Below are 27,679 nucleotides of genomic sequence, written 5' to 3' on the forward strand. Positions count from 1 at the left end.
GCTCAATGACGCAGATAGTAATTGGCTAGGTTACAGGTTTTTCCTCCAATCAAAAGTCGCATTCTATATAACTTGGCGGGAGTTTGTGCGAAACTTGAAATGTCAACATGCTCGCGGATAAAGCATTGGAATTAATTCGAGAATTGAAACGAACAGTTGACGGTACTTTACCTCCGTACAACGTGAGCATATTTTTTACTTAGACATGTTCAATACTAAGTTGACATCATCTGTTGAACAAACGCCTGTTATCATCATTATGTACTTAGTAACTGTGGTACTCCTTAAAGTATATACACATGAACAGATTTTGTAAGAAAAGCAAGATTTATGGATGTAATCGACTCAAATTCTGTATACACGCCGAAACGCAGCGTGGTGTTCGCCCAAAGAAAAACAAGTGATGACTCCCTGGTGTCATCGGAAGGAGTCATGGACATCTTAAATGATGTTTTGGGAGTCAATTTCTGTTTGGACTTTTTATCAAGATGTCAGCAGTGATTGTTTAATAATGACAAAAAGGAGAAAAAAACAGGGCATGGCAGGTCAGGTATTTAATCAGCACTGAGCAGTTAACTGGCCAACATTAAACAAAGTGGTTTAGATTATCTGAACTGAGGGTGCGATTATAGAATATATGTTCGCTATTTAACTATATGTAGCTTTTTTACAACAATGTTTACCTTATTCCACAAATAATGTTTTCCTCTGATAATAAAAGGGTTAGGTTTGGGGTTAAGATTATGTTAGGGTGGCAAACATATCCTAATAAAGGCTCTGAACTATGGCCCAGTAACACTGCATCTACAATGACGCGAGCATCTTAATTTGGTTTTATGCATCAGGGCAAACACAATAAAGAAGTTGGCATCCATATATCTTGCTTTTTCTTATGCATTCCACTTCTAAATGCCATTCAAAGAGGAGATTTTGTTTTTGACAGGAAGATGGAGTGCGTCAGGTGTTGGAGGAGATGAAAGCCTTGTTTGAACACAATCAGAGAGATGTGTAAGTTAATCATATTATAACATTTCTATCAAACTTAATTATTTAGTTAGTCAAAGATTACATATTACTGCACTGGCTAACAAACAGCTATTGTCAATACTTCAGTATCACTTGTGCACATACGGTAGTTGACAACAGCAAAGTACAGCAAAAGATAATATTTCAAAGTAATTAACATGAGAAAAAAAAATTAAGATAAAGTTATGAACCCTGTAAAATATGTTTAACTTAGGCAGATAGATGTCTCACTATCTGTGTAACAGCAAGTTCAAGTTCACACAATTTATTAATTATTTCATTCCTTACCAATCTACTGTGAAAAAAATAACACCCAGCCAGTCCCTCAATCAATTATTTGAGGTTGCTTTAAAATATGAATATATATTATTTCGCAAATGACTTGAGAAATTCTGAAATGGCAATAATTGTTGAAGTTAGTAATGAGAAAATATCTGTTTGTACTGCCATTGTTCTCTTATCTAAAACCACGATCAGTGGCAGTGAAAGGGCTGGACAGAGCAGTGAATGGCTAATAAAGTATCATATTGAATTTTTTTTCATTAATTTAATGAATGATGGAATAATTTTGTAAATACTGCTAAAATATGGCAATAAGTTTTCGGGAACCAGTGAAGCTAATTGGCTCAGACCACTGACTTAAACACTCTCTTCACACATTGTGTGTGCCTCATTGATCCTTAGTGTTCATTGTGTTTGTTGGGTTACACCAAACTCTAGCCTTGTCCATTGAATCCCCTTCCAATCAAGCACCCTTTTGTGAGGATTGGAGTTAGGTATCTTGTTTCTTAGTGGCAATGGTGTAGCTGAGTGGTTAAAACAAAGACAAGGGGTTCAATTCTCCACATGGGTGCAATGTATGCAGCCCAATTCTGGTGTCTCCTGCAGTGATATAGCTGGACTATTGCTAAAAGCAGCATAAAATTACACTCACTCACTCTGTTTTCGATGAAACACCTAAGGATGAGGCACCTGTTTGCCATCCTTCTGGTAAATTCCCATTCCTCTGTGATAGCTTTCCATGTCTAGTGGTAGCAAGGTGGCTGGTGGGTCATACACCGTTTCATGTTTACCGACAGTTTACTGGAAGCATCTTACCACATGGACCTGTTTTGATAATGGACTAGATCAGTGGACCACAGGCAAACTGTAACGCGAATTGGTTGCGCAGCATAGAGAAAATGACCAGTCTTCTTACATGCGAGCAAAGTGAGCAAAGGTTGGCAACATACTTTCCTCGCTTCAGTTCAAGAAATATTTTTCATGTGAAAATAAAATATCACCACCATCAAAGGTATACATCTCTTTTGTCATTGGGGTGTGCTCTCACGTTTCCAACCCCATGTTGAAAATTACTCACATGAAATATTTTTTATTCAACATTTTTAGCACAACTTGTGGCATTAAGACCGTTCTTCGCTTCCATTCCCCCTTCCAGTTTCCGGTTCAACGGAGTGAAGAAACAGGAGGGTATTATTCCACATGGAATACTTAAAGTTACCACCCCTGCTTCATTCGCCCAAATTGCCAGAAGGTTTTTTTATGTACAATAAGTGTTATGAGAATTATAAAAATAGCAACGACAGATAAGACAAATAAACTCCAACAGGTTCATGATAGAATTAGGCAATATGGTCAATTCTTTTCATTTCTGCTTATTCTTGTTCCATCACTCTGTTCAGCCGGAAGCTGGCAAGGGTAATGGAGGCGAAGAACTATCGGAATACCACAAGAGGCACTTAAAATGTTGAATAAAACATATTTCACGTGAGTAATTATTAAATATGGGGTTGGAAATCTGAGAGCACAAGCAGGTGAGGAAATGGGAGTGTACCTTAGATGGTGGCGATATTTTATTTTGACATGAAAAATATTTTTCGATCCGAAGCGAGGGAAATACATTGCCAACCTTTGCTCGCTTTGCTCACATATAAGAATACTTCTCATAGTCTCTATGCTGCGCAACCAAATTTGCGCTACAGTTTGCCTGTGAGTGGACTTAATCGTATCACTCAATTGTGCCACACCACAGCTTACTTTGTTGCTGCCTAAACTGATCACTGATTAGCTGTCACTACATGATAAGAACTCACAAGAAGATGGACTGACATTGCTGTGATTATTACCACATGAATACAGCCAAATCTGAAACTGCAACCCACTTAAATATCAGTGTGCATGTACCAAGAATTCACAACAAATGTCTGATAGTGCCCCAGTATTCAACTCACTATTAATGTTTGCAGTAAAATATGGACCAGAGTGTGTATAAGATGCATTCTGTTACATGATTTCCAATACCATGCCTGAATTAAACTGATTTCCAAATGATATACATATGCTTGTTAAAAATATGGTGAAATAAGAACTCACATGCCCTGACTCCCCTCTTGGCTAAGCTGGAAAGAAGGCCATTCCATTGCTGAACCAAGGTAAGGGACAATAATTTATGGTAAACAGAAATATTTCAGTGTTTTGGTAGATGTAAAACTTGGCAAATAAGTAAGAAATGATACTTGTCTTCAACCCTATGGTAACCATGTCTGCTTGTGTATGGAGAATATGTGAAAAAATCAGATGTATTTCAACTTTGCATGCAATCCAAAACTGTAAAACAAATCTTGAAAAAGTTCTCTTTGGTCCTCTTATCCATGATGTAAAACATCATCCAAGTCACCCAAACAGAATCCAAACTATTCCTTTTGGTTTTGTTTACTTGGCAGAGTTGGAGAATTGTTTATCCTCTGGAATACTGTGGCTATTCAGTGTTTTCTGGAAACCATGGTAACACGGTGCCAAACACTACCAGTGTGTATTACTAACGCTATAAAACATCATCTAAGTCACCCTAACAGAATCAAAACTGTATTCCTTTTGGGGTTTTTTACTAGGCAGAATTGGATAATTGTTTATCCTCTGGAAAAACTGTGGCTATTCAGTGTTTTCTGGAAACCATGGTAACATGGTGCCGAACACTGCCAGTGTGTATTACTAACGCTATAAAACATCATCTAAGTCACCCTAACAGAATCAAAACTGTATTCCTTTTGGGGTTTTTTACTAGGCAGAATTGGATAATTGTTTATCCTCTGGAAAAACTGTGGCTATTCAGTGTTTTCTGGAAACCATGGTAACATGGTGCCGAACACTGCCAGTGTGTATTACTAATGCTGCTACAATGTTTATCACACTGAGCTACTGATGTGCAATGTTTCAGGAGTGCCACAGTTGCTGGAGAAAGCGGGCTATTTTCAGGTGTTCAACTGCGACATTCAGCACTTGAAAGGAACAAACGATGTTTGTTAGCATATCTGTAAGTTTTTCACATCAACTTCATGGGCTGCCAACGATAATCCAACGTTTAGTACTGTAGTAGCTGTACTATCCCACTACATGGAAGATAGAGCTCAGGGCCCTTATTCTCAAAACATTCGTAGCCCTAAGAATTCTTAACTTTGGTCGTAGCTAGTGGGTTAAGAATGGGTTTAAGAACTCCGTAGGGCTACAAACGTTTCGAGAATAGCAAGCCAGTTCGCTATCCCTAATAAGTCATACTAATTTTGTGTGCAAAGTATACCTTATTTCATGTGTATAGGACTTGTTCATTTCAGTGTACAGGATGAATTAAATTGTATACATACAGGATGCATTAGTTTATGGGAACATGAGGTTATATTTTGTTTCTGTTAAATCCGTTGAATCCCGTTGAGTCTATGTTTCTGGCCAGCTGAATATTCAGAATTGAGTACTGCTGCATACATATTTCAAGTGTCTAGTTCCCTTGACCTTAGTATAGATATGTTAACAACTGGGTTGTACATGTTCTCAGGTACAATCGCCTTGTGCAAATTCGCAAGATGAGATGGGAATTCGGCAGTGTGCTTCCAGCTGATATCAAATACAACCTATGTGAACAAGAGGTACAGATGAATCAGGATGTCATGAACATGCTGATAATGGTTCCTTTTTCAACTGTGTGAGCTTGTGAAACAACTCAATAATAGTTCATTTATGTTACTTTGGATATGGTTGGCCATAATCAGATTATGTTAAGATCTATGAAAAATATCTGTAGGAGATACCTGTGGATGTTTTGTCATGTCAGGCAACATAACGCATTAATGTGATCATTCACCCATGCTTGTTACATGGGCATTGTGTGGATTAGTTGGACACAGTGGCAGCCTTTTGTTGTTGAAGTCTTGTGGTGATATTGCACCAACACAGGTTTCCAGAACCCCACATACGTGCAATGTCTGAAGCAATGTTTCCCGCTGTGACATTGATGAAATATTGCTGAAAGCAGCATAATACTCTTACTCCCCCCTCCCTCCAAATAGGATCAAACACTCTTCCACCTATTACCTACCCCATTTGTTTCCACTTTCCTAAATGACCTTAACATCCATACATTCCTGAACCTTTTACTACTGTTTGACCATAGCTTTTCTTAATTTTTTTGTGCTTGCCTGTACATGTTGACCAAAAACAGAAGACATCCCACTGATCTATATTGTAAGCAGGGATCCCTGTAGTCAGACACAAAGACATGCTATCAGTCAGTTCCTGTAGTTATCTGGTGATTACAATTCCTCAATGTATTGATCTATTCAAATTAAATGAGAAAAAATGTCTATCTTCTCTTATTGATAGATACAGTGGTTCGGTCGGTATAACAAGATGTTGGCCAGCTACATGCGATCAATTGGTGATGCAGGTGGCCTTGACCTTACCCAGGATCTGAAACCTCCAAAAACATTGTATGTCGAAGTGAGGTGCCAGGTTGATCATGGCGAGTTTGAAACTCAGGATGGGAATGTCATTGTCCTCAAGAAGAATAGTCAGGTACACAATTTTAGATACTAAGTGATTTTATGCTAAACATAAATTGCAGTCATTAAAAAGCCATAACCTGCATTTGCTTATCATAATCTTTGACATATGGTGACAGTGGTCTTTCAAGTCATAAGTCTTGACCAGACAATCCACTGATTAACAGCATAAGCATTGATCTAGAAATGGACTTCACACATTGTACCCACGAGGTGAACCAAACCCAGGTCTTTGGTTCAACGATTGAACACTTTAACCATTAGGCTACCTCACCGCCATGGTACTAGGGACTATAACATATATTAAACAATACATTGAGCAGTTGATATTAAACAGGTTCTACAAAATTGGTACATGCATTGTTTTCTGTTTCAGCACTTCCTCCTCCGGTCCGAGTGTGAGCACCTCATCAGACAAGGCATACTGGAGCACATAGTGCACTGATAAACACAACTTTATCAAGACCTGTACAAACTGTAAATTATGTCTGATGTTAGTTTAAATTATAAATTTGAAACAAAAAGTGTGTTTCTAATATTTTGTTTTAAACCTTTGATGTGTATATGCGCAGTTACCCCACTGTAAGGACTTGTGTGGGCAGATATGACATCACAATCAAATTACATCACTAATCATCTCCCTCTAACTTGGGTAGGATTGGAAATATAATCAAAGATCAACAGTAGTTCCCAATATTGCAATGATGTGTCAAACATTCATTCAACTGATTGGGCATATTGCATTAAGTCTCCCAATTTCATTTTGAGACTGGCTGTCTCGTCAGAGGCATGCTGTAGCACAAATAGGGTTGCATGACAAAGAGAAAATGACCAGTTTTACTATATGCTTCCCTCACATATAGACAGACTGGTCATTTCTTTCTCCATTGCGAAGGCACACAGTTTGCCTGCGGTCCCATTCCTTTGTGCACGGTCAGGCTATTCAACATGGCCAGTAGCCTTGACACACATGTCTATCTCCAAGGCATGTTCTCAGGCATAATGAGTGGATGGAAAGAAGGAATTACGTGAATGCTTACACCCACCACCACCACCACCATCCACACACCCCGGGCACAACCCCATAACCTAAAGACAGTTAACAGCATGCCAAGAGCCTGTAGATGTACAGCTTGTCACAAATCTTACTCCCCTAGTTATGGTTAGGGGCTGATGTTGATTTTAAAGGGGTGGTCACCAGTTTTGTTCTGGGGAGATAGGGGATCATCAGTTTTCTGTAAATTTCAGAGTGGGATGGGGGTCACTCACATTGTACATGCTACTCCATAAAAATAATAGTAATAATCAACCACCCTTGAAAGTGTCCAAATCAGGACTCATGTCAAACAGATGACATGTGGCACTATTAAGTGCGGCATGTTAAACATGTTCAGGTGCATCCTTGACAACCTCAAGGGTATACTTAACAAAAACTCTCCACTATACCCCTGGATGCATGTATGGCCTGATGATTTCATTACCTCCCTTGGCTGGCTTTTTATCTCATCAGGTGTCTATGCTGGGAAGATGAGCGTTCCAATCACAACTTACTTTCGCTTCATAAAATATTTACCAATTAACCTTGGTAAAACAGCTGATGCAGAGGTACTCTGAAAGGTAGTTCTTGCATATTTTTTTTTATAGTTTCAGACCTGTCTTATCATATCCCCCTAGATCCATTCACGTCTGAGACTGCTATCTTTGTTGACATTGTATGCTCAGCTTATTGGCCACTGTGAGCCTGCAAAGGGAGGTAATAAAGTTATCAGAGCCGTAGATGCATCAAGAGTATAGCGGAGAGTTTATCGTAAAATATACCCTTGAGATATTGAGGTGTTAGTTAAACAGAAGTAAACATTCTTGCATAAGATATTTGTCAGCACTAATCTTCACTTCAGTGCCTGGTGTTATCATTCATACAACATGATCCCTTACAATGAAGCTGGATAAGTATTTTCAGTATGTTGTGGATGATGTTTTAAGAAAACAATGAAACAAAACAAACATTTCATATTCATACAATGTCGCTGCAAAAGACAGAGTCTGTTGAAAAATTCGATTTTATGAACATTATTGGAAATAACATTCATGACTTTTCTTCATTACCTTGTTTCGGACTCCTGTCTGAGATCATGATTCATTTGTACATATTATAGCAGCTGTATCCCATACCCATCACATGTGAATGAGCTGAATGATGGATAATCTTAGTAAATATCTTTTGTAAATCTAATAACAGATTGACCTTTAGTGTGGCCTTGGTCTCTGGGACTTCACAAACCAGACCTGTTTGGATTACAAACTGGGTTCGGGAGAGCTACATGGTTAAGTGACTGGTCTTGTTTTGTGTACAAAATGTCTTCCATAAGTCATTGAAAGGCAAAACAACTGAACCATATACGTCAAATTTGCTGATTATGATATAACAATAATCTCTGGATTATTATTGGAAGCCATAAGCTATCACGTCTGTTACATAACAAGGGAATATGTGCCTCAATGCCAGCGATTCATATGCAAAGATAACCTCTTTCAAGATCAAGATCATCATTAAAAATCAATCACTCAACCAAAACCGTCCATCTGTGCATCATTCAGTCAGTCAGTCAGTCATTCGTTTGTTTGTTCATTCATTGGTCAGGACAAGACAACAATCAGCAAGGTCATACAACATAACCACCAAATCCCAACGACCCAGCAGAAATAATTGTTACTTGGTGAGTGTAGTAATATGTTGCACTCAGCAATATTACAGCTGCATGGCAGCAGTCTGTAAATAATTGAGTCTGGACCACACAATCCAGTGACTAACAGCATGAGCACTGAACTACGCAATTGGTGTCAAATATGTCAGTGAGCCTGACCACCCAATCCAGTTTGTCACTCTTTTTTTGACAAGCATGGGCTACTGATTCTAACCCCAATCTTCATGGATCAGTTTCTTCATACTGGTGTAACAATACAGCACTTCAGTCTACAGTCGTAATACATATGGTTTGTTACAAGTCATACAGATGTAAAAATGTGAATAAGTACAGATGCTGTTCAAGAATCGGTTTAAGCAGATTCTGTAGTATTTCCCGGTTGGAGATAAAAAGCAGAATTTACACATAGCTCCCAAGGACCTGTGTTTCTCCCCATTGATATCCCATCTGTACTTTCTGACATTTGAAAGAGATAATCCAAGGTTGTGATTCACCTGCAAAATGGGTGAAAATAGAACTTATCAAATAGTATTACTTCTGTTGGTATATGACTATTGGATATGTATTGTGTCCCAGCTTCACAGTATTGCTACACTTCAAGTTACTTATCACCTATCTCAAGTATCTTCGATACACAAAAAACGAAAGAGAAGCATAGTGGTCATACCAGTGATATTGTATATCTATAGATGTGTACTATTTCAATTAATCAGAGTCTTGTACAAGATATTATTGGATTTGTTTGTTTGTTTGTTTGAAACTGCAGTCAGCAATATTCCAGATTTTTGGTTGCAGTCTGTAAATAGGACACTTACAGTATTTCACTGTTATGATGAATTGCATGAATGTGCTTGAGGGTGTATGTGTGGCTGCTTAAAATGGCCCAGGCTTAAGCTGGTTTTATAGTGCTAGCTAACTGAGATACCATGCCGTATTTAAACAGAAATACTGAGTGAGTGAGAGTTTAGTTTTACGCAGCACTCAGCAATATTCCAGCTATATGGCAGCGGTCTGTAAATAATTGAGTCTGGACCACACAATCCAGTGATCAACACCATGAGCATCGACCTGAACAATTGAGAACCGATGACGTGTCAACCAAGTCGGCGAGTCCGACCACCTGATCCTGTTAGTCACCTCTTACGACAAGCATAGTCACCTTTTATGGCAAGCATGGGTTGCTGAAGGCCTATTCTACCCTGTACCGTCATGGGTCTAAGCAGGAATACCTGACTCAGACACATAATACTTAGCACAAGAGTTTCACTTCTTTGACCTGCACCCTGCTGTGATTTTGCTGGAATATTGCAAAAATGGCGTAAAACCACACTCACTTGCAGACCTGCATCACATTTTTCCTACAGAATCTTATTCAATCAAATCTCAATGCTCGCTACCACTTTACACAGCTTTCCGATCACATCACTGCATGTCAGCGTAATGTCTGGAGGAAAACGCAAAGAGATCAGGGTTTTGGATGTTTACCACATTTTCAGAAACCAAGGCAAGATTTGAACTCACTATAAATAATTGCCCTTTGAAAGCAATTATTCTGTCCTTTACAGATGTACTATTAAGAAAATCAAACCAAATTTCAAACCTTTACAACAGGAAATATATACCAAACAATATTTACAGCATTCACAAATGTAAAAAGCAAGCTTTGAAGTCTTTTGATCTCACAATCACAGGCAGAAGGCATAAAAAAGGGACATAACTCTGCACAGCAAATAGAGCAGTAATGAAACAAGTTGCAAATAAATAATACATATTTATTCTGAGAACAACGCATGACATGGTAGTTAACTGCATTCATAAAAGAGTTCCATTGTTCCTGTTTTTGAACATTCAATATCAGTTGCTGGTTGATGTTTGATACAACAAAACTATTATCCTCTGAACAAGGATAAAGCACTCACAAATCCACACATGCACACATGATAATGATGACAGCTTGCAAAAGTCAACCAAATATTTCACATTGAACGTATTTTCTTCTTCTCCTTATAAAGAACACGTTTTCGAACTGAAAGAAAAGAAATGAAATACAATTAACCAAAAAATACACATTAATTCATTACTTTATAAACGTGAACAACTGAAATTGATACTTTGCATACATACTAAGAATGTTAATAACATACGTTATCTTTACAAGTTCTATTATGTTCTCTTTACAAGTTTTCTCTCTACATACATAATGAATTCATGATCTTGTATGTTTAAATCATTTCGGGATACAATCAGTAATGATACGGCACAAAGTACTACCCATGAAACTAAAAAAACATTCTTGTATTCGAGCCTTGTAGTTCTTGTTCTGACATATGAAAAACTTAATAATTAATCCCCCTCACAGAACTAATGCTTCTAATCTTATCAGTTTTCCAGCAGCACTGAAAACGTGTGGTATAACTAATTACTGTAATGATCATCTCTAAACCCATACAAGATTTCCTCTTCCTGACTTGGTTTTATTACTTAAACTGGACAAAATCCCAATAATGTACTTAATGCTTACCATGTGGGTCAAAACCAATTTGTTCTAGTTTCTCTGCCAACTTTGGACGCATACGTACGACCTTATGGCCTGTGCCAGCCATACTCTCCAGGAGCACCATAATTATTCTGCAATTAAAGATCATAATTAGAGATTTAAGTTGTACAAAACTATTCACTTTAAAAGAAATATTAGCACATTAAGTTGTGTCAAAACACATATGAAATCAAGTCTCATATTTAGCCATACTGTTATGACGGACAATAGGTGCAGAGCACAGTGCTGCCAGCTGACTAAAGATGCTAAATAACATAAAGTGTCATTTTAGCAACAGAGTGTATAAACCCTGGCTTATCCTACTTGTTCCACAACTGCACAATGAAAGAAATAGGCTGGTTTTGCTGGTTTGAGAGACTTAAATTGAACTGCAATGTTGAAACATAGATATCACACTTCTGATTAAAGGGGCACTGATGCGGAGCAATTTCCGTGGACTGGTGTAAACTTTTGTTATTGTTTTTCTCCCATGCGTACCCGGATGATATCCCAGAATTCGTGACTGGTTCGTGACCTCTGCTGTGCATTCCGTAGGCGCAATTGATAGTTTAATTATAGACAGATCAACTTAGGTGAAGTCATTTTTACTTCATAACAAATGTATTATGAAAACAAATGAAACACTTTGAAGGTTAATCATCTGCCAGTGGTAGAAATGGTAAAAAACTATTAGGACGGAAAAATAACGAAGCCAATGTACGTCTCTATATTTTGTCTCATAACCCTAATTGGTTTATTGTCATATTTGTATGATTCTGAAAATTAATAAAAGAACACACGATCTGCTTATACTCATAGTAAATTTCTAACATAACAGCAACATTTATACATTGTATAGATTGCCAATGTGGATCCTATTTCACACACATACGCGATCTAGTGTGTGTTTTCTGTCATACAGATTCTGCTGAATGCTACAACAAATAAATTAAAACAAAATGCAAATAATGAATGTAAAACAGACTAATTTTATAGCAACAATGTCAGGCTACTACCTTGTTCAGGAATGTATCCATCAATATCCACGTAAAAGAAATCGTGTTCCATTCATCTGCAGCTGGTAAATAATCCTGCTCTGTGTCGCGTGTCTTACAACTGTCTCATTTGCGTAAAAGTAACACATCGTTTCACGTCTTTCGTTGGTGAAAACCAGATAAACCTCTCATTGGTCTCCCAAGATAGCACACCTGGCAACTAATTGTACGATGTCCACTATTCTAAGTAATTTAGTTAACCAATAATGAGCAATCAATCAATCAACGCAAAGGTGGTTAATTCTTTGAAGGAAGGATGTTGTTTTTGCACTCACTCTTTACGACAGGGTGTAGTCATCTACACACACTGCCTTTTGACAAATCCGCTACAAGATAAAAGTAATTAATCAATCAATGTGTTATCGGTTAATCCTTTGATCGATGTTTGTTTTTGTAACTCAGCTGATAAACCCTCTTGCATCACTTACATGCACATATTACATAACATACAATACATTTGCCATTACAGACCTTAATTTATAATGTTGAGTATTTACTCCAGACAGGAGAAATGCCAAATGGGAACCTTTGTTGAGTAACCGAAGTGGTGCTACTACTAATTATACCTGTTATAAATTCATTAATTGACCATCCAGAGAATGATGACAAATAACACGTGTAGGTTTACACCATCAAACGCGAGTTACAGCAAGGAGGATGTAATCTCTGTGTCGCATGCAGCCTGAAAACACTTATGGGCCGAAACTGTTTTGAGGATACCAACGGAATTTCGTTACATAAGGAATACACACAGGCATTTGCTGTGTACTTGGGTAAATAGGTGAAATAAGGGTTTTTTTACATAAGAAAATTTTCAGATTTCTCTACCAAAGGCAAAGTCATCGTTTTTTGTTTACGAATTCAAATAAATCAACTGTGTGTTTTTAATATCATAAATAATAAACCATTGTAGCTACCATAGCTACCAAAATTTACGTATGATATTTGCTATCACAGCTGAACCAACACTCAAAACTACCTATATATATAAAGCTTTGCAATCTTCCGTACTGAAACAAATGGCTTGCTATGTGCCTGTAGACATCATATTTTCATGCAACATGATTAAATATCGAGGTTAAAAACACAGAAATAGGATCAAATTGGATCAGTCACTATACCATCCAAGCATCCGAAAAGAACTACACTGCTGGGATATTTGGTTACGATCAGACAAAGAATACCATGGATATTTTTGAACAAATGGCATATGATGGGCATCCGGCCTCCTGACTGTTAAGGTGAAGAAATTCTGCTAATATGGACAGGAGCCCAGTTCCTTTGTCCATCACGGTCGAAGGAGCGGGCGCTGACCAATTTGCGGTTTGGTTTCGTAATTCGACCGTTGGCGAGAAGCATTATTCGCTCCGCATCAGTGCCCCTTTAAACATGCTGAAGTTGCAGTTGGTGAATATATGTTAACATGTCATTGGTCACTTCCAGTCAACATATGTATAGAAATCTGTGAAAAATTCAATTTCATTCAGTAAATGTCAAACCCTTGTTGACCTGCAACACTTCTGACATCAAGACTATCCCTGTGGCAAAGAATATAAAAGGACGTTCAAAAAGATTAACTTACTTCGATCCTTTCCCCATTTCAGATGTCAGTGAAACATATTTACTCCTATGCGTCTGAAAAATAGAAATGACACACTACATGTTTGAATCAGTAAACCAGAACAATATTTTCGTTCTGTTTTCAGACAGTAGACAGGCCTGTGATCACCTCAGATGACCAAATGACTTGAAATGCAACGAGTGTAGTGACTATAATTACAATGAACATTATCTCAGGGGCCTTGTCTCATTACAGATTTATCTATATATTCTTTCGGAAAGGAACTGTACGGATAAAGAGTATTTGTTTCCCGTCGAAGTTATAGATCAAATGGTCCATCGTACATAATGCACGCACCTGCAAAATAAACCGGCGCCGACCTTAACCTTGAAGAACTCATATTTACCCCGAGCCTGTTATAATATGGAAACATTTACATGCACGTAAGATCTAACGGCCGATCTAACCAGCATAAGTCCCTTGTCTGATGCAGTAACAGTTTTAATGGAAACAAAACAAAAATATCAATTCCTTAGTTTTCAGTATTCGATATACTGCGGTACTACAACGGAAGTTACCGGAGTAACACGGAAATACCCGAATGCCACGTTAGCAAACGTGCAACGCGAACAGGTGCTTGCATTAGATTCACTCATACGGTTGTTATACGGCCGAACAGGATAGTTTGCTTCATCATGGACCTCACTAACATATTTGTTGTCTTAGTTACGTTATGTTTAGTCACAATAGATGCCATAAGATTCCATTTATCACCTAATCAAAAGAAGTGCCTTCGAGAGGAAATTCATAAAGATGTTCTGGTTACCGGTGACTACGAAGTGTCGGACGCGCCTGGTCAGAAAGCAAACCTTATGGTGAGTTTTGCTCTGTGCGACGGTAGCATCTACAGCATAACGGAAGAAAAGTACGATTTTTATCTGTGTAGTGAGAGTGATTTAGTGAACGGGGATATGAAAGTTATGAATCTGAAGTCTACTTCTGATCAAGTGCACATCTGTCACACGGCAGTCTTGCCAACTCTGCAACCAACTCATTGTTTCAGTGACAAGACTTGTATGGACCCTTGATTTCCATTCTATGGCAGATACTGAATGTTCCACCGGTCTGCTATGTCTCTGATCATTGTAACTGACTGGTCTACATTTATTTGAAATCGACAGACTTCACCTTTTAAACACTTCCACCCTTGATTAATAGCAGTCAGGGCTAGTTCTGGAAGTTGAAACTGAAACTGTATGTTATTTTTATTTGATTTGTGTGTACTTTTGCCATATGAATAAGGTTTGTTGTTCCTCACCATGATCACAGATGTACATGGTCGTTTTGTCATATCTTTCAAACACTCGTACAGATAACACTCATAGGGGTGTTATTTTCAGCAATTACAACTGAATGTATCAACTGATCTGTACAGAAAAAGTTATCAGTGTTTTCCGTAGACATGAAAATTTAGAAGCCAGGATGACTCCCTGTTGTCATGAGAGGGAGTCATGGATATGTATTTGTGAGTCACCTTTAGTGTGAAACTTTCATCAAGTCATCAGCTGTGGTTGTTTAATAATGCTACAAAACAAGGTGAAGCAGGTCAGGTATTTAATCATCACTGAGTAGTTAACTGGCAAACAGTAACTTAGTAGTTTCAAACAACAGTATATTACAAGCTTAGATTATTAGCTTTGCCTCTAGAGACATAAATTTTTAAAATCACTTTGCTTGTGAGATAATTTGCGCGTCAAATACACAGGTTTTCTGCATCGGCATGATCAGGGCAAAGACTGAGTTATACATTTGGGTCATTTGATTGGAAAGATAGGCTAAATATAAACGTTTCTGATGACCATCTTGAAAAGATGTCAACATAAATTGTACACTGAACTGTTATGAATTCTTTGTCTCAAATTTAAATGCAGATTTGTAATTTTGTCTCTTAATTCATAGCGACAAAGCCATGCTCACTTTAACAATAACAGTGAAACTAAGAAGTGTGTAACCTGACTAAAATGGCAACAGTTGGCATATAGATTTGATAGAACAGCTCCCTACCGTGTTCAAATTGAGTATGATAACTGATGCTGGTATGTGTTTTATGTAGGATACTGCATATCCTGTGTCACTGTGCCATATTTTGCTCAATAGAAGGCATAGCAAGTTAGTCTCAAATCATGTTAATGGATTATAATATACAAAAACAAAAAACTCCCAACTAATGCACCCATGATCATGTGCAACATGAGGAGCAAGATGTTCTATTTCTTGCAGACTGGAATAATGATATAACGCTTTTCATTTTCTTGCAGGTGACAGATTCAAAGAGCCATATTTTGTACTCCAAAGAAGATGCTAAGAAGGGTAGATTTGCGTTTACAACAGAAGAATATGATATGTTTGAAGTGTGCTTTGATACAAAAATGGTTGGAGGTAAGTGCTGTTGTTTGAAAAAGACATGAGTAATTTTGATATTACTCTTACTGAATCAGGAATTCAGTTTGGAACATAACCTTTGGATATTGGACTCCAACCAAGGATTCCTTCATAACTGCTGTAAACAGACCCGTGAAGGTCCCGGGGTAGAATAGGCCTTCAGCAACCCATGCTTGCCATAAAAGGCGACTATGCTTGTCGTAAGAGGCGACTAACGGGATCGAGTGGTCAGGCTCGCTGACTTGGTTGACACATGTCATCGGTTCCCAATTGCGCAGATCGATGCTCATGAGGTTGATCACTGGATTGTCTGGTCCAGACTCGATTATTTACAGACCGCTGCCATATAGCTGGAATATTGCTGAGTGCGGCGTAAAACTAAACTCACTCACTCACTCACTGTAAACAGTTATTTTTGTTCATGGTATTTGTGGATTTCAGTGATTGAAATTTGCTTAATTTGTCGGGGATGTTGGGAAGCTAATGTGCAGGTCATGGCAAAATAAATGTTAAATGGCTTGAATGAAATGTTTTCACGTGGTACACCTAATATTATACAAATAATATTCACCATGATTCATGTAATTGAAAATGATGTAAATGTATCCAATTCAAATGTTTAGAAGCCTGTTTTGGGGCCGCATCAGTGTTTGTATTGGTTGCACTCTCAATCTTAGAGCTCATCATGGACACAGCAATTTTCAGGAGATCCCATTTTGGATGATAATAGTTTGTTGGTTAGTTTGTGGGTCCAGCACAAATGAAGTTGAACTATTCTTGCAGTCCTGATGTTGTTGAGGAAATCTAGATTTCAAATGCACAGGTTTACATGATGTTAACTTACCTAATTTGGCCTTGGAAATTGCAATGATGTATTTTTTGTAGTGTTTTAAGTTTAATTACATCATCAAAAGGTATGGGTACACTTATTTTCACACTAATCACGCCTTCGAAAAAAATACATTTCCATCCCTGGATTAACAGGTAGTGTTAGACAAGTGTGTGAGAAATTGACATGTGTGTCTACATTTTCATTGGCCTGTTGCACTAAATGCAATTTGTTTTTGTCCCAAACACAGATGTGACGTTTCCTGTTTCCTGTAAACTGACACTTCAGAATAGTGTGTCATACAGACCCTGAAGCAAATACATCCACTCCTGCTCAAGTCTAGAAAGTGTGGCAATTCTAGATTTCCACAGCTGAAAAGAGGAAACTCTCAGGGATCCTGTTCATTATATTTCTGCTTCTTTTTACTATGAACTTGTTTTTCAGTAAAATATGTTCATTTCAGAGGCTAGTTGTTAGTCTACAGTTGGAAGTCCTAAACTATCCTGCAGTATACCAGAATGCTGCACACTGAAATGGTTATTGGTGCAGTGGGGTAGCCTAGTGGCTCAGCATGCCAAAGACATACCTCATGGGCACAATGTTTGAAGCCAGTTTGTGGTGTCCTCCACCATGATATTGCTGGAATATTGCTAAAAGCGACATAAAACTAAAGTCACTCACTCATACTGATATGGTTATCATTTAAGGCAAATTGAAAAAGTCAAAAGTTGAATCTTAAAAAAAATGGTCATCTATTTCTTGTAATTCAGAAATATACTATTGTAATTTATTAGGCTTTGATATGTTTAACTATCAGTATTTTTGTTCAGAATCCCCTTATCAATGCCTTCTATAGTGGTGGATAAAAAACGTGAAAACAATATGAAATATTTTGTATTTTTCACTGATACACTTGTGTGTGCCACAGTTCAGGAACATTTGTTGATTTAAAAAATGAAATTAGTGATATATTTGTTTATTTTTGCAATATCATTCAATACAAGCATGTGATTGGACAAGGGTTTAAAAATCACATCGCCTGATACCCGGGACAAGTCAGTTTTCATTTCAGGCAATCAAATAGTGGTATCTTACTTGTCCATGGACTACTAGATAATTTCCACTTGTGGTTTCAAACTGCAGATAATCTTGGATTTCATTTCATATCTGCTCATAATGAAGCTATTAAAGTTCGCAATAATAATGAAGTGGATCTAGTAGAGAGTGAAATTATTGCTCCAGTAAACATTAACATCACACATTGTGTCATAAAGTCAGGCCAGGTGGAAAATTAGTCAGGACAAGTTATTTTTTTTAAGTCACTTGCCTAGTTGCAAATGGCTTTTCAAAATATTTTTGAACCCCTTTTAGACTGTTAAAAGGCTGGATAGTGACATTGTGTGTTTTTATGCTAAACAGGTACCAGTAGACTAGCAACAAGTCTCTGAAATGAACATATTTTAATGAAAACCTTTCATAGTGAAAAAAAAATATGAAATGAAATGGAGCCCTGAGACTGTCTTCGATATATTTACTTCGGGGTCTGTACGATAGATTAAGGCACAAATAAATCTGAGATTGTCCAGCTGTCCTGTGAAGGTTGGTTTGGCTCTCAATGACACATGACACACAGTGTGAAATCTTTGTGTTTCAGGGGGCCAGGGAAGTGACAGAGAAATTTCTCTTGACATGAAGCATGGCGTGGAAGCAAGGAGTTATGAAGAGGTTAGATTCATGTTGAAGGAATGGCTATTCCATAATCAGAGTATCTGTGTTGTTAAACTTCTATCAGGATGTTTGACAATATAGGAAAATGCAAGTTATTATAAAATCTCTTTTGTTGTCATTGTGTTTTTGTAAAATATGCCAGTTTCATGAAAACGGTTACCATTATACTGTTGAGAGAAAAAAAATACTGTTTTAATGAAAATTCATAACGACTATGACAAAGATGACTGATCATGATGATTCTGTGGATACAGCTACTTTTACATAAAATAACAGGATTATTCCTTGACCATATCTGTTTTGTTATTTGTTGTGTTCAGCTTGCCAAAGCAGAAAAGTTGAAGCCTCTTGAGGTTGAGCTGCGTCGGTTGGAAGATTTGTCCAAATCAATTGTTGATGACTTTGCCTACATGAGGGCTAGGGAGGAAGAAATGAGGGACACCAATGGTAAGACATATTCTTGTACACATCCAAGCAGCCTTCATATATCCAAATACTGCGTTAGTTGGGTAGTAGTTAGAGCACCTGCCCAGAGAGTGAAAGGTTGCGGGTTCAATCCAAAGCCATGTCATACCAAAAGACATTAAAATATGGTGCTTGTTGGTCACTGCCTTGTACTCGAAATTAATGAGTATAACAAGAACTGGTTGGCTAGAAGTCAGGATAATTTGTATGAGTGGGGTATTCATGCTTAACTGTGACATTGTATCTCTGTGAGCTGGCACTATAAAACCAGCTTAAGTCTGGGCTAGTTCAAGCAACCACACATACACACGCATGCATGTCATCATATGAGCAAAACATTTTAAACTACTACCTCAACTCAATTTATCCTAGCTATGTTCAAGAAGAATAGTAAGATGCAGATGTCAGAAGCAGTTGTTAGTGGTTGTTCATACCTTGATTAGAATGCAGACGGTGTTTGACACATTCCTCACTGTAGAGATCAACATTAGGGTCATATTGCTATGAAGAATTAAAGTGCTTGACAAGTTCCTTGGTTAACCGCAGTTGGGGAAACAGTATAGAACTGTTGTATTAATTGATAACCTCTTTGGAACAGTAGATCTCCATTGTCATATAGCCCAGTAAATGCTGACTGCAGATGAAATATACTAAATTAGAGATAACAGTCATTACATTAACAATCGTTACAGTGATTTTTGTTTGAGACGAATGGATGTTCATGAACACATGAATTTAAAATACTTCCTGAAAACTATAAAAAAAAATGGTCAATGATGTAATGTAGACAGGTTGTATTGTCATGTTTTGATTTCGTATGGGTTGGGTTTTTTTCCAGAATCAACCCACTCTCGTGTGATGTACTTCAGCCTTTTCTCCATGTGCTGCCTCCTTGGTCTGGCTACGTGGCAGGTGCTCTATCTCCGCAGATACTTCAAAGCAAAGAAACTCATTGAATAAACTCATTCCCTGATAACCATTAAGGGCCAGCTCTTGTCCAACACTCTGCCAACTAAACTGAATTGTCATCCATGCAAGAATTATGAACAGTGGAACTAGTACCAAAACCAGAAGCAATTATATGTGTCAATGTCAGACAGTAAAATCAATTTTCGGCAACATACTGATTCTTCAATTTTGTAAGAATATCATAGAGGCATGAACGATTTTGACAGGGTACACCATTATTAAATGTCAGTATTAATTAGCAATGAGTTGAAACTGATTTTAATCCATTTTTGATCTTTAATGTCTATTTTGAGTGTTTGTTGGACATATTTATAATTTCAGTGGCAGAGTTGTTGGAGTTACCTGCCTTGTCTTTTTGAGATGTTTTCATTTGGACACTGACATACACATTTAGATTTTGAATAGAAACAAGTTTAATCCAATGTTTTGAATTGTGATAACTAGGACATTACAAGATAGAAGTAAACATCACCAGTTTGGTAGATTTAAACAGCTGTTTGAACAATCGTTTATTCAGCTGCATCAGATGTCTGTTCATCTGAACTATTTTTGTACAAGGATGTCCAATTCATGTTGGGACTAGAAGAAGCGATATAACAGAGTTTTAAAGGAGGATGTTCAACTTAGTCATGTCATTCCTTCATTGCCATTGCTCATTGTAAAAAACTTCACTTCAGGTGTCTAGTGGAATACAGGTTGCTAGGTTTGATCATTGAGTTGAATGGAGAGATTGTACATATTGTGTATTCTGAATTGTATTTAATTCCTTGTGTGGTATATTTGTGTTTCATAATGAAGGGCAGAATACAATGCCAGGTGATATCAGGCACCACTTCACACCTTGCATTTTCTATAACTCTCCATATGGGAGGAAAGGGCTTGCAATGCTAGCAACTCGTGAACAAGGTCAGAAAGGAATTAGCAGATTGCTGTTTGATAACATCAACTACAAGTAAGATCTGAAGTGAGATATTCATGACAATATTATTTTACTAGACATGCTCCATGGAAACGACTCTTTGAGAGAATGCTAAATTCAAATGAACATAAACAGGCTCTTCCATTGAATGTATTTGTTTTGGTACAGTTGTTGTTTTCCTCAGTGCAGTCAGAAATGTACATGTCTTGCTACCATGTAGTGTCATGGTCTTCACAGTAAGAACTAACTACTGGTAGCATTTGCAAAGTCAAAATATAGCTAGGTCACTAGTCAGAACTCCTGGATCTATGCTTTGTTGAAATCTTTCTTGGTATCAATAAACTACCAGGCACAAAGCCCTCAAGGAAATTAAGAATAGTGTATCTCTTAAGGTTTATTACCGGTAATCATCTCTCTGTCAGTTGTTTTTGGCCTCTTTTATTTATGACCACCACAATCAGCATGAGTGTAAGAAAGCAACATATAGATCAACATCCAACATGTTCATTGATCTATTTTTACACCTCTCATTGTTCATATTGATATTAAAAACACTGTTACAAGTAGGCTTAGCTGAAGTGTGATTGTTTATTTAAACATTGTTAATTTTGTTTGACAGGTACATAAGCATTTCACATCTCTCACCTGGCCCATTGATAATGTCATTAACCAGATTATATTGACAGTATGTATTGCACCAGTGCTAGCAGTAATAATACATTACACTCTGTGAAAACTGCACCTAGCATGAGAAGTGCTGCAAGATGTACATATTTCTTTTAATCTTTTCTGTATCTGAAGCTTTGCATTTTTTGTTTTATTCTGGCAAGAAATTCTGCTGTGAATTATGAATATGAAGACCTGTTGTTAGTGTTTTACCAGGTGGCTCTGCTTGGAGTTTGTAGATGACAGCACTGTGATCTTTCTTTCAGTGTAGGTATACTATGCATATGGTGTGTTGTTTAGTGAGGTTAGGCTTTAGTTCATATTTAAAACCAGCACTGTATTATAAGAGCAATAAATGTAGTAAACAATACTTCTTGTATTTTGTCAGTAGATATAGAAGTTGAATGTGTCACTGGGGAAGGATGGCTTTATGCCTCCTTTAGTACACCTCAAACAGTTTGAGGGAGGATGGGCTTCAAACAGTGTGAGTGCAACAGCAATGCTACAGGACCTTCAACCTGCATCAACCTAATATATTTGAAGAATACAAGTGTCATTTGACCTATTTGTGCAGATTTGTTACCGACTCGCAAGAATGGAATTTTGAAGCAGGGTAAAGAATGCACTGAAGCACTGAATCAAAACCATAACAAAAGCACAGAAAATAATCACATCTGAAATGGTTATGCCTTGAACTGTGTACCATGATGTGGGGTACTGTCCTGACAGATCCAGCAGTGTTCCCAACTTCTGTATGGACAGTTAGTAACTAAAAACATTGTTACCGTGTGAGAAATCGGACATTCTGACATGGAAATGCTTGAAGCACTTCACCACTCCACATGCCAACATATAGTATATGGCAATACCAAGATGTAATGAATGATTAAATTCCACCTTACATTGTGGAAGTTCACCTAAGATGTCTTTTAGCTGCATTTAGAAGTTGTTACAGATAACCAAGATACTGTTATTTGGGATGTTGAAGAAAAAAAGAGTGAAGTAGAATGCTAGAAAAGATTTATTTCATGTTATTTGCTAAACAATTACAAGATTCTAAGATAAAAGCATGTAAACATACTTAAAGGCTAGTCATGACAGGAACTATGAGTTACATACTAAATATCACAGATAGGCCATAGTTGACACACAGGACGGAGTTCCACAACACAGGGTACTACGCGAATTTTACATTTGAACCAATAGCAACCTCTGAAGTATGCAACAGTTTCATACTGAACAACGCCTCAATGCATCTTCCCTCACAATTACAAATAAAGAAGAGTTTCTAAATCCATACTTGCAACATGTGAAGTCTAATAATAATAAATACAACATAAGGTGTTCTGTACAATTATGCTGTGTTGGCAGTATTGTTATGCAATGACCAGCATAACAAAGAAGCATAATTCTTGAATCTGAATATCACCTTCACGCCTAGGTGAAGTCATTATGCCTTCTTCTACAGATTCCATAGGTAAAATATGATAGCTGTCATCATATTATTTACAAATATATTAACCATGTAAATATACCACTAAATCTAAGGCTAAAATGGAAAACAAATCCTGGTTCTTAGGGCACTTGTGGACAACAAATACATGATCTGTTAAAATACTTGACTTCTTCAGTAAAACAAATGGATTTTATGATGAAACACATTTCCACAAACTCCATGTTCACAAATTATTAATCCAGTCACACAGTTTCACTGCCTGAGATCTAAAGCCATAACCTTCAGCAAAAGTCCACAAGGAACACTTTCTGGAGACTTTGTAAGAATCAAGATCATGATGCATCCACTGTTAGAAAATTCCACTCAAGATTACCAGCAACCAAACAAAACAAATTTGTGATGGACAAAAAGTAAAAATTGAATTTTATAAACGTTGCACAGGCATTTTTCATGGGCATTTCCCTTGACTGGCACTTGGTAATAAGGCAACAACTAGGCTCTATGGTTTAAGGTTGAGGTACAGGACATCTAGGCAGATGGGCTCAGCCAGTCAGATTAACTTGTTCTAGGCTTGGTCATCTTATGGAGCTGCGATTGGCCAAGGGCTGAGGCAAACTTTGTGATGATAGAGTCATAGCCAGCTTTTGCTGCGAGATCATAAGGTGTTTCTCCTCTCTCATTCTTTATTGTCTGGTCTGCTCCCAGGCTGTAAATGACACCAAAGAAATATCAATCTATGACATATATCACGGGTTATTAATTGAGTAATAACTGTTTGAATATTTCCTTGACAAAGAATTCTTTAAAAACGCAATGTTGTAATGGCAGTAGCTGAAGTATTGTGTTACAAAGGTTTACTTACTCTAACAGTGTATCAATGACTTTGAGACCAGAGGGTCCAAGGTTCACAGATTCATGGAGTGCAGTGTTGCCTTTTCTGTTAGAAAGAAGAAACATGAACGTGTATCGTAGTCGGATGCCACCTTTATATATTGTAATAAGTAAAATAACCCAACCTTGAACCTTAAATATCAAAATTTAGTGGTGAAACAGTGATACATTATTCCATCCATCTATGTGACCCATGATACAATACATCTCCATAAAACCTCTTTATTCTGATACAAATGTACATACAATACATTTAAAAAAAATCATGCTGGTATAAGAACATATTAACTTTAAACTCCATTTGGGGCATGTTCTCTAGAACGTCCTGGTTGGCTATAAATAGTATAAAAATTCAGCGCCCCACAGTATTGCATCTTTGATCATAGAAATTTAAACATAATATTTAACACTACCATACACAAAAAACAGATTTCATTTCATCCTGAGAAAACATATTTCAAACTTATTTAAAACTGTCATCAAGGTCACCTGTGGATATTTACTTCATGACTTTACAAAAATCATCAATCATGTTGAAATATCGTTTAGAAAATGAAAGATAAATAAAACAGTGACCAATGGATGAACATGCCAAGCTTTAATGACTTTTCTTGTGTCATGTCAGTACATTTTCTGAAACAAAAAGTTCTTGGACTTAGAAATCTTACATTGTTGAAGGCCCCTTCCTGTTGACATCAGCTCCTGCATCAACCAGGACTGGGATACAGTCTAGGTGTCGATTCTTCGATGCCACATGAAGTGCAGGAAGACCGTTCTTGTTAACACAGCTTGGGTCAGCACCCTGGCAACAAAAGAGTAGCAACTCAAAACAATAGTCATTATGCATAGAATATACAATAGCTAAGCATTACCACACAAGAGTCTTCAAAAATATTTGTATAAATTTCATTTTGAGAAAATTTAATCACAGTCATATTAAACCAAAATCTAAATCAAGCAGGATATTTGAACACACTGCATGCATCATATCATGTTTCATGACAGACAGACAGACAGACAGACACTTTTATTGACACATGCCATAATGTTTTGAAATATTATCAAGATAGCAAAAATGTAACAGATAATAAGCCTTTTATGCAAATTAAGAGTTTCATCTCTGGAAAGTATGCATATGTTGCTGAGTTTCTTAATTCATTATTGCCAAAAAAGGCGACTATGCTTGTCATAAGAGGCGAGTAACGGGATCGGGTGGTCAGGTTTGCTGACTTAGTTGGCACATGTCATCAGTTCCCAACTGTGCAGATCGATGCTCATGTTGTTGATCACTGGATTGTCTGGTCCAGATTCGATTATTTACAGACCGCCGCCATATAGCTGGAATATTGCTGAATGCGGCATAAAACTAAACACACTCACTCACTCACTATTAGCCATTAATTAGTTCATTAATGTTATTTGTTGAAAATAATTGTAGAAATTTGTAAACAGAAAGTTGTTTACATTAATATTAGATATAAAATATTTAATTCTCAGATCAGTGTAGATTGGACATCCAATGATGAAGTGATATTCATCTTCTGTTTCATTGCTGTTACATTTTATGCATCTTCTGAGATTCCACACTGTTGCTGCCGTGTGTCCTGTCTCGATGTGTAGACAGAAAAGCTCTATGTAAACTCATGGCGCATACGGCATGATAAAAGACAGAGTTTACATAGGGTTCTCCTGTGCTTATCATTTCCAACTTTAATGAGATAATCTTCAATCTTCTGTAACATTTTAAATTCCTTGTATAACTAGAGTGATGAGGATTGCTGTAATAGACTTGACAATGCTATATAATTGGCCTGAAATCATTCATGAGGGGCTGACCACTCGGTATCATACCTCATCTACGAGTTGCTGCACTTCACTGGGGGAACCATCACCATGCGCTCCAATCTCCTTCATCAGTTTGGAGTTAATGGGCTGCAAAAGAAGACATGCAACATGCAGGATGGAAGGATCAAGAAATCACAAGAGTCATTATCAAATAGGGATACACACTGAAATGTTGCTATAATTCATATGTTAAACTTTCTAAAAGTAATTGTACAGAACAAGGGGAATATACTTTTAAGCAGTAGGTTGATAGCATGACAAACAATTCATGCAAATATCATAAGATTGTAATATATGTATCCAAACAACTGGATCTCTATGAGAGACAACTTTCAATGCTAGGTATCTAGTCTAACCTGATATCCCTTAGGGATTAAGCACACGCTTACAGGTTGACAAGAGTTAGAAACAGTATCAAATTTTGATAGCAGTCGGGCTAGCTATGCCTGAAAGCTACTAACCAACAAAATAACTCAATGGCCTGAAAACTGAATCTAGAAAAACAAAGCCAAAGATTACAAATATAGATAAGAATCCGATATTGTCGGCATGACAAAGGTTCATTGTAGGCAGGTTTCTTCAAGTTGGTAATATCATAAACATTTCTATCAGGCCATAATCTTGCGTGATTTGAAAGTGTATGATAATTTATCAAGTCGGAGAGAGTGATATATTTTCAAAATTACCACATGAAAATTTACAAGCTAGTTGGGCCAGTGACTGAAGATTTACTAGCCATAGGCTAGAAGGTCAGTGACTGTTTTGCACACAGAGGTTGACCATAATTAAAAACATTGTCACACATAGGTAACATCTAAGCATACATGCTGTTATTATTGTTCAACAATGGGAGACATTTCATGCCAAATATATTTATGACTATCAATGTCATCCACTTACTGAGAGTTTAGGTCCAGTGTTCTTCTTCTTGGCTTTTGCTTTCTTAGTCGATTTCTTGTTGTTGGTTGTCCTGGCTGTGTCCTCTCCACTGTCTGTAAGACAAACACTTATACTGAAGCTACACAAACCAAGTCTTGGTACTTCCATACTGCCATCATCTGGAAAACATCTTCCTATATTTCAGACCAGGATAGGCTATTTGTTCATACTACTGAATATGAATAAGGTAGTCTTTGCAACATCATTGTTTGAGAAGAATAAGCTGACCACATGTTAAAGTGAGTGAGTTGAGTTCTACACAGTACTCAGCAATATTCCAGCTGTACGGCGGCTGACTGAAACCAGACAATCCCGTAATCAACAACATGAACACTGACCTACACAACAGGGATACAATGATGTGTCAACCAAGTTAGCAAGCCTGAGCAGCTGATCCTGCTATTCGCCTCTTATGACAAGCAGATCAGTTCTTCAAAGGTGGTACTATGTTTGAGGAAGAGTAGTATAGGGAATGATAGTCCGAAAACACTTTTCAAAAACCCCTCTAAAAAGCCTCATTTAGTAAATGAGGCTTTGGTGGGACCATTAGCTCTTGCTATTATTGCCCCTACTACAAAGCCACGCCATCACGTTTACCGTGACTTGGCAGGCGGTAACACTGTGCCGTACGGCACGATCAATAATTCTTCTCTTACAAATCCCCTACCCGGCCCACCCCTCAAGTAGTACAAGTTAGGTTCGTCGGCTTTCATATCCACTTTATCTATGTTGTAAGTTTTGACTGACCATATAGGATCGGTGGCTCGCTTACGGCTATCGCCCTCGTGTTCCCCCGGCTGGTATAGATACCTAAC

The 27,679-nt window shown here is 37.4% G+C and overlaps 3 protein-coding genes across 5 annotated transcripts in view; 2 read left to right on the forward strand and 1 right to left on the reverse strand.

The window, feature by feature from the left end:
• Positions 1 to 63: 63 nt before the first annotated feature.
• Positions 64 to 6,382, forward strand: LOC137294207 (DNA replication complex GINS protein PSF1-like). The gene is made up of 6 exons (XM_067825203.1): positions 64 to 182; positions 944 to 1,008; positions 4,244 to 4,339; positions 4,856 to 4,946; positions 5,680 to 5,871; positions 6,235 to 6,382. Exons 1-6 carry the CDS (start codon positions 108 to 110, stop codon positions 6,301 to 6,303), a joined length of 588 nt encoding a protein of 195 aa, XP_067681304.1. The 5' UTR covers positions 64 to 107; the 3' UTR covers positions 6,304 to 6,382.
• A 7,897-nt stretch (positions 6,383 to 14,279) lies between these two features.
• Positions 14,280 to 22,103, forward strand: LOC137295363 (transmembrane emp24 domain-containing protein 10-like). The gene is made up of 5 exons (XM_067826678.1): positions 14,280 to 14,590; positions 16,034 to 16,154; positions 18,641 to 18,711; positions 19,035 to 19,161; positions 20,018 to 22,103. The coding sequence occupies exons 1-5, from the start codon at positions 14,411 to 14,413 to the stop codon at positions 20,137 to 20,139; spliced, it is 621 nt and encodes a 206-aa protein (XP_067682779.1). The 5' UTR covers positions 14,280 to 14,410; the 3' UTR covers positions 20,140 to 22,103.
• A 633-nt stretch (positions 22,104 to 22,736) lies between these two features.
• LOC137295362 (double zinc ribbon and ankyrin repeat-containing protein 1-like) overlaps positions 22,737 to 27,679 on the reverse strand; it is a 50,083-nt gene continuing 45,140 nt past the window's right edge. For 2 of the 3 annotated variants that reach the window (XM_067826675.1, XM_067826676.1), the window contains exons 16-20: positions 26,826 to 26,917; positions 25,932 to 26,012; positions 24,749 to 24,882; positions 24,052 to 24,126; positions 22,737 to 23,895 (exon numbers count right to left, since the gene is read on the reverse strand). In XM_067826675.1, the coding sequence (XP_067682776.1) occupies positions 23,745 to 23,895; positions 24,052 to 24,126; positions 24,749 to 24,882; positions 25,932 to 26,012; positions 26,826 to 26,917 (533 nt within the window). In that variant the 3' untranslated portion in view covers positions 22,737 to 23,744. The remainder of the gene's footprint in view (positions 23,896 to 24,051; positions 24,127 to 24,748; positions 24,883 to 25,931; positions 26,013 to 26,825; positions 26,918 to 27,679) is intronic. The other variant, XM_067826677.1, reaches the window with a different exon arrangement.

The sequence above is a fragment of the Haliotis asinina genome, chromosome 8 (genome assembly GCF_037392515.1).
Source record: "Haliotis asinina isolate JCU_RB_2024 chromosome 8, JCU_Hal_asi_v2, whole genome shotgun sequence".
Lineage (NCBI taxonomy): Eukaryota > Metazoa > Mollusca > Gastropoda > Lepetellida > Haliotidae > Haliotis > Haliotis asinina.